Genomic DNA, 10,532 nt, shown 5'->3' with positions numbered 1-10,532 from the left:
TCCTTCCCTCCTTCCCTCCCTCCCTCCACGCACACACCGGCCCGGGCCAGCCGAGGACTCCCAAATCCTACCGGGCATCGAGGCTGGCACACGGCGGGGCACCGAGAGCTCTCTGCCCAGCCTGACCGCCCTGCTTGCCCCCGCTGGTGGTGGCGGGGCTCTTTTTCTCGCTTGTGGCGTTCACCGGCGAGACGTCGGCTCGGCTAGACTTTCATGTGAGATTAACTGATGTATAATTGATGTGTATAAATAACATTTCGGGCTTTTTTGAAGTTTCAGCTCCAGTCGTGCTCAAGGGAGGCTACACTGTAGCCACATTTGGTCGCCTGTCCGACCCCACTAGTGTCGGTAAATAACGTAGAGCATTGCACAGCCTGAAATGTCTTTAAATTTAAAGACACAAGGGCCGGGTTTCATGTGGTTTTAAAGGCATGTGTGTGGGGATTATATGCAGAGGTTAGGTGGTTTTTTTTACTAATGCCAGTGTTAGCCGTAGCTTTAGCTTGCTACTTGCTAACAGGCCACCTTTAACCTCCCTAAACCAGGAAACTGAGTCTGATTAAGTAGTGATTGATGTTGATATCACAAGCTTGTGTTAGTATTGATTCAGATAGAGGATTGGATTGATTGTGTATGCCAGTAAGCTGACTGCAGTGATCAGGTTACCTTTTTTCCCTTTTTTCTTTTCTTTTCTTTTTTTTTTATATAAACGTTTGGGTTTTATGCTGGAGCATGAGGTTAGTCTGCATAAAGTAAACCAGAGTTTGACACTGAAGATGAATTTTAAAAAAAGTTGTAGAGGACACACACACACTCAGACACACACACACACACACAGTTTAGCATTAAGTCAGAGCATATAATGGGGCACACAGGGACCGCGGGGCAAGGGTCAAGTGGTGTGAATTAACTCCCTTTTATGTTTCCTGGAAGTTGTGGTGACCTCTCCGACCTCTGAGGGGGAAAGGGCGGCTGGTAGGATGTCCTTGGATGACATCTCAATGCTCCGCTGTGTGTCGAGGTCAAGTCAGGCAAGAAGTTCACTCCTGGTGATGGAAAAGTTTTCTTTTAGGCTACAATAATGCACTTGAAGTTTTTAACACAAAATGCTGGTTTCTTATTGTAAAAATCAGAATAATCATGGATTTGTATGTATTGCTGCTTTTTTGTTTTTGCTCTTTTTGAGTATTATAGTATCTTCGCCACACAGATGCTTTGTCATAGCAGCTGCCTGGTGATTATTCATATGACTGCACATATTTACACCTGGAAACAACCACAGGCATCTGTTATTGGTCGCTGAGAAGCTCCTCTGGGACTCCCATCAGTTCAGTTGCTCGCTCAAGGCCACGGGAAGTGGAGATGTCAAGGGGCAGACAGTGTGTATAATGCATTTTTAGTACTACGACTTTAGTGCTAATCCTGGTGCTCTATCAGCACACTTAGATACTGTAACCTGTTTTGATAAGACAAATACCCACATGACCATTAAGACCACGATAAACTAATAAAGTAGCAGTAATGTATGTAAACAAAGCCTGGATAAGGCCCAGAATGCATGGAGAAAATATCACCCTGAGCCACTTCAGTTGAATAATAATTACGTTAATGTAATGCGCATTGATTTCTTTACATCGACACAAGCTGTCAAGGCACAATAATGTGTCAAGGTACAATGGCCAGCAAACACTGACTTAGTAATGTCAAAACATTATTGATTTGAATGAAATAAGTAGCAGAAAACAAAACTAATTTATACAGTCCGGCACTAATAGTGTTTTGATATGACGGGAATGTTATTCAGATCAAATTGTACAACGTGCTCTCAATCCAATAAACAGTCTGCAAACTTAATTGTTTTTTGTCCAGAATATGGCTGCCCAATTTATTAACCATAATAATATTGTAATGATAGTTTACGCAATTAATACACATACTAATATTATAACAGATGCTGACAACCGAGCTTGTTATTTTAGCCATAACTGTCTAAGCCCTAATAGAATTTTCGATTTTGAACGTTTGAAAATTAAATTGAAAGACTTTGAGTGAAATTGGTAGCAGAGGGGTTGTATATAGTCATGCTTTACTCTCCCTCTCTTAGCCCACTGCCCTACATACTGTGCCTATATCCATCAAAATTAATTAGTTGCTATAAACTTAAAAATTAATTATGATGAAATGCTGATGGCCCTCTGTTTTCAGTGCTGCCCTTAAGTAGGCGTAAGGCAGGAGCTCAGGACTGCTTTAGCGCACTTTTTTTCAACCAGGGAAGGTTTGCTGAGCATGCATGCTACAGCACCCTGCTTCACATTCACACCTGGAAGCTCCCCAGTACAACCACTATCTTTTATTGTTCGTTAAGGAGCAGCTCCACTGAAGGGGAATCATTTTTCCGGCGCGCCAGCCTTGCCCAACTTGTTTGTGATTAAATGCTTTTTAGTTAAAATTTTTGCTGGAAGAGCCTTGTTTAGGAACATCTGGATGGTAGATGGAGGAGCAGAGAGCTATGCTTTAGCGGTTGAGATATTTATTTGTCCCAAGACTTGTTTCCAAGGCCAGTTTCAGTAGTTTTTGTTGTTGAATAATGTTTTTTATATTGCGTACAACAGTTGTGCTGAGAGGATTGTGCTTGTGGAGGTAACCATCCTATTCAAACTGAAATTCAAGTTGGACTCGGTTGTTTGTGTAGACTGTCACAAGTCCTTTCTTGCTGTAGTAAGAGCGGCTTCAAGTGAGAAGTTGTCCAATTCCTCAGACTTTCACAAAAGCCAATCAGCAAGGTTTAACGAAATGAACACCCTGCAATGCATAACTTGTCAGCAAGAGTCCCAGCTGTTTTCATTCCACTCATAAATATATATTTCATCGCTGTAAGCCCTGATCAGTCTGCCTGTCTTCCTTCGCCTAGTGCTGCACACCCAAATATAGTACTGGGCAATACAGCAATATTCCTTACTCAGCATTTGTCGTTGCACTCTTTCTTTTGTCTGACTTGTAATACACAACTGTGTAAGCAATACTACGTATCAGTTGCCAAATCGGATTTCTACCGCACTGATTTGTGAAATACTTGAGATTGGAGCTGAAACTTACAATTGTATTTGGACTTGCTGTTGTCATGCAGTCCAGTGCAGTCCATCTTTTTCTTTTAGGTGACCTATTTTTTTCTAAATGCTCCAGTGACCCACGTTTAAAAGGAATGGAGCGCTAACACAATTTCCTTCTCAAACAATTGCATAAAAAGGTCATTTTATCTCTAGTTTATGTAGACGAATACATTAATACATATTGCTGAAGTGATTAACCGATTAATCAGTTATTTAACTCGGAATGACAAGACTATGTTTTACAAGCATAATGATAAAGTTGAATTGAATTCGTTGATCAACTGATAATTAATTGACAAACAATTATAATCTGTCATTTTAAGTAATTTAGGCTCCAGCTGCTCCATTATGAGGCTGCCTCATATCATTACAAAATGAGTCCCTTTAGGTTTTTTAATGGTCGTTCAGGCAAAATTGGAACTCGCCCTGGGCATTGTCTATATAGTAAGCAATCAGTCATTAAGTAATAGGTTTATTAATGGATTATATGATTGAAAGTCATCAGTCGCTGCCTAGTAATGCGACAGGGAAGCAACTTACTGTACGTACAGTGCTTGAGGATTGTTTCTTTTTCTGTAGACCAGAGCTTGAAGGGTGAATAAATCATTTTTCTTTAACATGAACTCCTTGTGGGCAGTAAGGAAGCTCTTTTACTGACAAATAGTAACAGACAACTGTCGGTTTATATGTATTTTACAAATGACCCCTTGGCATTCAGAGGAATAAAATAATATCTGATGAACATCCTGATATAAGACTTGAGACAGTCCATGAATGTGTGTTGAGCGTTAGATCTAAGGTATAAATATGATAAAAATGTCTGCTCACCAGCCCTGTCTGTGACCTTTTGGCTGCTGCTTCAGTATACATTCTCCATAGCGTTCCTGGAGAGAGCTGGAGGTGATGTAGCAGCCAGCTGTTTAGGTTACTATGTCTCGTCTGTGAGTCTTCCTCCCAGTTGAGGAACAAGGCTAATTGCTATCGTATTGTTTCCTATTAGTTTGTCTTGGCCAGGAGCTCCACATCATCTCGGCTGAACCAGCTACCGTCCAAATACTTGCGTGCATATTCACTAAGCTTGTACACCATCCGTCACTTGGAGGTCGTGATCTTGTATGAAATGCATATGTTTTTTCCGTCGGCTAGAGACTCACCCTTTTTTCCCATCCATTCACTTCCCCTCCATCAGACTTGGCGTTAGAGTATTTTTATGTATATGTTGTGCATTCATAAACAAAAAGAGAGGGTCCGTTCAAAAGTGATGCCGGCTGTCTTGAGCAAAAAAATGATTTTAGAGATTTTTAGAGTCCTTGTTTAGTTTTTTGTCACGAGTTTGACAGTTCCTCCACTTTTGATCACAGGCTGTTTTTGCTAGACGGTGACGAAGACGAGTGAAGTAGATGAGTTATGTAAGCGAGTGTGTTTTGACTGAGAGAGCGTCGAGAAAATAACAAAGTAGGCCAAAAACCAGCAAACAGTTTATTAACTGTGAATTAGATGTAATGAAACAAGGTTAAAAAAAGAGAAAGATGGCTTATATAACTCGCTGGTGGCCCAAAATTCTCTTTCATTCGGAGGTTAGAGTTTTGAATTAAAGTTGTTTACCAAATACTTAATTCATTAATCATCATATACTTTTACTAACCCTGTTTCTTTATTTCAAGTCTCTTTCCTCCCTCCTCATTACTTTCTTGTTTGCCTTTCACACATCTTCCCGTCCTTCTTTACGCCGTTTTTCCTGTCTCATCACTCCTTTTTTAATGTTTCCTCTTCTCCTGGCCTGCTACCTCATCTTGTCCTCTCTTCCTCATCACTTCTCCGATGTCTCTCCATGTACCCGTTCTTCACGCTCCTCCTCACCTTCCCTTCAGTCATCCATACATCGCCCCCATCATCCTTCATCTATATCCCTCCTTCCCTCCAGATATATCCCTCTCCACTTCACTCTCCTGTCCGACATCCCATCCATTCCTCTCTTTATAACCTTTCACTGATGTAAATCCCGCTGTCCCTACTCTAACTTGTGCCTCTGTTTCCTGCAGACCCTGTGGTGCTGGGCAGAGCGTTATGGCTCAGACGCTGCAGATGGCGATCCCTAACTTTGGCAACAACATCCTGGAGTGTCTGAACGAACAGCGGCTGCAGGGCCTCTACTGTGATGTCTCCGTGGTCGTCAAGGGACATGCATTCAAGGTCTCGAAACTTTTTTTTTTTTTTTTAAAGTTACCTATTCAAGGAACGACAACTTCTAGTCAGAGGTTGTACAAAAGTTCACCTGGTGGGTGCCTGGTAGCTCACCTGATAGAGCGTACGCCCCATGTAGGCTGAGTCCTATCCACAAGAGAGAAGAGTAATTAGAGTCAAAACTGTAAAAGAAAGGCAAGAGTTTAAATCATTTTAATTTCTGTGTTTAAACAACATGCTTGGGAAAGGTTTTGGTATTCAGTTTTTTTTCAGTTGTTCATTGGTCCTGGAGGACTGGTTGTGGGGGCTGCAGTAAGTCGTAATTAGCTCCTCAGTGAAGGTATTGACAAGAGTTTGGTTAAAATCAATTGGCAAGACAGGAAAATATGGTCCAGGTCAAAAACAGCCAGAGTCCTGCTTTAAATAATTTTCTAATAGATTTTCTGAGCTCCCTCTGGCCACTTCTCTCACAAGGGGAATAAATCTTTGGCTTTGCAACCGTTCAATACAATTTGTAAGGATACAATTAGAAATTTGGCTATATTTCAGAAGTTACTGCAATATAATGGGAAAGGATTCCTCTACGGTTAGATACTTTTAAAAAATAAAATGTCTTTTTCCATTGCAGTTTAAAATAGATTCTGCCAAAGGGAGGTTAACTGTAAACATGGCTGAGATGAAGCCAGTCTTCCACTTTGTACATATTGTCTGGGGTTTTCACCTCCTTATATATGACTGCACTCACATGAAGTGTAAACCAAGGAACCAATAGAAATATTTCAGTTTCAATATTTCATATTTCAATGTTTAAATCTACCCTGATTGGCTGTGTTTTATCATATGTATGATGATATTCACATTGCATAGATTTCGTTTACAATCATAACATAATTAACTCGCATAACTTAACTTTCCTTACCTTACCTCAGGCACACCGCGCGGTGCTGGCAGCGAGCAGCTCCTACTTCCGGGATCTGTTCAACGCCGGGGGAAAGAGCTCGGTAGTGGAGCTGCCCCCGGCCGTGCAGCCGCAGAGCTTCCAGCAGATCCTGGCCTTCTGCTACACAGGACGCCTCAGCATGAACGTTGGAGACCAGTTCCTGCTCATGTACACAGCCGGCTTCCTCCAGATCCAACAGATCATGGAGAAAGGCACAGAGTTTTTCCTCAAGGTAACCCGTCAATGAAACATTCATAAACAATGATTCAATTGTTCCTTAAGGCTGACTGCAGGTGTAGAACTACGGGAATTTTTCGATAGTCAGTAGCCTTCATGTGCTGCCACCATGGCACCTGTTGTGTGCGTGACATTAAGAATGACATTTGTTGTCATGGGGGTGTCTGTGTTTGTAGACATGTTCTTGTGAGTAAAGAATAATTGAAACATCGTACTGACACTACAGGTTCCCTCTATAGTAGCAGATGATCTGATTAGATTTGGAGTGCCTTGCTGCATAAATCTGCATATTAATGAGGAGAACTGATTTCCTTGAAAGTACTTCTTAACACCTCCAGACAGAGTTAATATGGTTCCAGCTATGTGTTATGTGAAGTATGTGAAGAAAAACTGAAGTATTTGCCATGCTGGATGTGTTGCTTGCTGCGTTTGAAATGGTGGTTGTCAGAAATGTGTTTGGCTCATTTTCTCAAGAAATATTGGAAATTCATGTTTCATATAAAAAAAATCTGTCCAGCTTGTAGCAGAGTAAAAGTAATTAATTTTGTACAAAAGAAGGGTTGCTTGTCTGTTTCATTACTAGCAGAAAGCACATTTCCAATACTAGTGCCAATATTATTACCAAGCTTTGTTACCAAAACTTTTCTGATATCTTATTTGAGGGAATATAAACCACGAACTGCAACAACAGTTGAGTGGTTGAGCTTCACTGTTTGAATGATGTCTGTGCGGAGTTTGACACTAGAAGGATGTTTTCACATTCATCTTCTGGAAGTGGAAAGTTTCTCTGTGCTCATTGAAAATCTTGATTTTAAGTGGTGTGCCAACAAGCTTTATTTGTGACTTGCAGAAGTGTGGTGTAGAAACAACTGTACAGTGAAGTAGACATCTTGTGTCCAGCAGGAAAACTTGAATAAACAAAATTAGCATATTCATAAATTCTGGCATTTTTAATAAGGTAGAAGAAATAGAGGTCATTTTAAGAAGAAGAAGATATACTTTATTGATCCCCTAGGGGAAATTTTTTTTTTTTTTTTTTCCACTCTTTATTTTTTATACACACACACAACAGGCTGAAATGCACACTTCATGCACATGTGGACATGCAAAGAGGAGGAAAGGCTGCCGCATTAACAGTGCCCCATGAGCAGGTTTCGGGGTTAGGTTGCCTTGCTTAAGGGACCTGGGCCGTGCACAGGAAGTGAAACTGGCACCTTCTTCCAGCTACCAGTCCACATCATATTTTGTGGTCTGTGGGACTTGAGCCGGTTCAAGCCGGACTTGAACCGGCTCCCAAGCCAAGTTCCTACACACTGAGCTACTGCCGCCATAGCCCCCTAATGTGGATTTCAAGGATTTATAAGGATTTGAATGTGGAAATTATATAGTTTTTTTGCTGTTTTCATAAGGAAAAAACACATTATTGTTCCAAGCAGACTTTTCGTACACATGTATGGAGGGGATCTTTTAATAAAGCTTTAATCTTTTCAATTACAGAACATGTCTGGAAAATTGCATCACAAAATCCCAGAGCCCAAGGCCAGGTTTTGTTGGACCAGGTCTAAAAGCAAACGATATTCACATTACAGTGGTATAAAGCAGAAAGCGAATCCTGACATGTGACAGGCTGGGACCAAATAACTCCTTAACACCATGTTGCTTCATAGATGACTTTAAACAGTTATTATCAGTATTGTTTTGATTTACTGTTTCCATTATAACATAAGAACGTCATAAAATCAGAACAGTAACTTCACCCAAATAAAATAGTCTAAATTGGCAAAATGTCAATTGAAATCTGGAACCATCTTATCATAGAACAACATTATGAATATGAGCAGACATTTGATGCCAGGTTTTGATTTTCCATGATGTTATGGACACATTTCGGTTTTAAACCAGCATAAAAATCAAATAGTGGCACAGTATGGTTGTGTATTTTTTTTCATAGGTAATTCTGGAAACTCATCCTTCTTTATATCATCACGCCTCCAGGTCTCATCTCCAAGCTGTGACTCCCAGGGTCTCCACACTGAGGAGACCCCAAGCTCCGAGCCTCAGAGCCCCGTCACTCAAACAGTGGGTGGAGGTGGCGGAGTCGGCATCGTTGCCACAGCCGCAGGAAGGCCCACCTCTTGTCTGACGCCCCTCCCCCTGGTGTCCAAGGTGAAGACAGAACAGACAGCGTCCACACCTCAGCCCACCCCACAGCCACAGCAGGTAGGCTGCCTCTGATAACCTTAACACAGGCGAAGTGTTTGAATTGATGAGGCAATTAAAAGCATCTGGGCTTTTTCTATCTGAATTATGTGAAGGAGTCTGAAAAGATAATATTCGATATTCATTCGGTATTAAAATCAAACAGTGAAACAGGGCATCATGAGTAGGTGTCTCTTTGAGTTTGAGATTTGAAAAGGCTTTGATAAACTTTCAAGGAAAGCTCGCTGCCAGTTACGAACCCTTAATCTTGTTGTAATTACAACTGAAGAGATTTATAAAAAAATAAAAATAAAAAAAAAAACACCATATAACATCTTTTTTGATGACTCATTAACTGAAAGTTATTTCTGAAATATGGCATTTTTCAGTTTCAAAAGGTTTTTCAGGCAAAGACATCAATTATTTTAGAGGTCGAAGGTCGTTATCAATATTTTGTGCAGTCAAGCACTTTATAAGAGCTTTAACTGGAGGTGTGGGAGAGCCTTCATATTGAGAGATGAGTATTGTTGTTTTTATCATGTTACCATCCACATTAATTAGTTGTGGGTAGTTAAAGGAGCGCAAACTGTAGTTTGTCTCACTTCATTTACTGTCACATAACAGTGGCTTAATACGTGCAGAATGGCTTTCATCATCATCATTACTTCTTTTAATGTACACTCATTTACTTTTCTGTTGAAAAGGTTGTGATAAGGAATTATAAATATATAGATATATTATAAAAAAATAGATTTTGGCTCACCTGCTGAGCAAGACATGCTCCCTCCAAGATCTGTTTTTACCAGCCTATATCCAGTGCATGTTTTATTTTTCACTGCATATTATCAGGTACTCTGAAAGTTTCAAATTGAGTTTAAGGTTGAAACGAAATGCGTTATGTCATTCTAGCTCAAATACAGGTGAAAGAGAAAGCGGAGAAACCAGCTTCTTGTGATTTTAATTCAGAGGAAACCATCTGTTTGCTGCTCCAAAATAGTCACCGTGTGATGACAGGTGCAAATCTGCATAGCAGTGTGCTTGCTCCAGTCCTCACTTACAGCAGAGGGAGAGGCTAGAGTGTGAGAGCTGTGTGATCTTCACATATAGTTTTGGTTCAGACAGTCAGGTAGCACAAATAAGCATCATATGTACACATTTGTCTGTAAATGGATTATGAAAAAACACAGTAATCGTGTTCTTTGTCATGTGATGAAACTGTCGCCAGATTTGTCATCGGTTGTTTTTATGAGATTAAATAAAAGATGTTAAAACTTGTAATAAAGTCTGCAGAGTAGTAACTCTGTTTTGTGTAAATTTAGACCGCAACCTTTTCTGTATAGTCAGCATTAGAGACCAAGAGACTACTAACATTCTGTTTTTGCTTTATTTTTCACTTGCTCACATATATACTTACCTGTATGGATTTATTTGGCAAACATTAGTTGAAATACCATTTGATGCTTAGTGAGTGTGGCTGAGTATCCAACCTCAATCTGTTTTTGGTGCTTGCTGATATGTATCTGTAGCAGCCAGTGTCATCTGTTAGGAACTAAAAGTTGAATGTCTGTTGTTTTTTTAAATAATCTACTTCCTTCATACAGTCTTTTTGTGTATAAAATATGCAGTTTTAGTACAGTTTATTTTCTGAACCTGTTTTGAGAAGATAAATATGAAACTTGGCGTTGAAGCTTGTAAGCCGTATCGAAGGTTGTTTTGGCAGTTTGGCCTCTGAAAGCTGCTGTGTAAATGATGATAATCTCTGCAGTTGTTGCTTTAGGTTTCTTAATTGTTTTTTGTTAATTCTATTTTTTTAAGTTGTCTGGAGGTGAAGATGAATAACCAGTGTTTCTCCCCCCCCCCCC

General features: G+C 40.2%; 1 protein-coding gene across 1 annotated transcript in view; it reads left to right on the top strand.

Moving 5' to 3' along the window:
• The first annotated feature begins 14 nt into the window (after window positions 1-14).
• The window catches only part of nacc1b (nucleus accumbens associated 1, BEN and BTB (POZ) domain containing b), a 13,073-nt gene continuing 2,555 nt past the window's right edge, over window positions 15-10,532 (top strand). Inside the window, exons 1-5 of the mRNA XM_035660158.1 lie at window positions 15-215; window positions 5,153-5,303; window positions 6,224-6,466; window positions 8,467-8,698; window positions 9,580-9,684. Coding sequence (XP_035516051.1) covers window positions 5,178-5,303; window positions 6,224-6,466; window positions 8,467-8,698; window positions 9,580-9,684 — 706 coding nt within the window. The 5' untranslated portion in view covers window positions 15-215; window positions 5,153-5,177. The remainder of the gene's footprint in view (window positions 216-5,152; window positions 5,304-6,223; window positions 6,467-8,466; window positions 8,699-9,579; window positions 9,685-10,532) is intronic.

The sequence above is a fragment of the Morone saxatilis genome, unplaced genomic scaffold (genome assembly GCF_004916995.1).
Source record: "Morone saxatilis isolate NCDOM2014 unplaced genomic scaffold, NCSU_SB_2.0 Contig17, whole genome shotgun sequence".
Lineage (NCBI taxonomy): Eukaryota > Metazoa > Chordata > Actinopteri > Moronidae > Morone > Morone saxatilis.
This window is presented reverse-complemented; position numbering and strand designations above follow the sequence as displayed.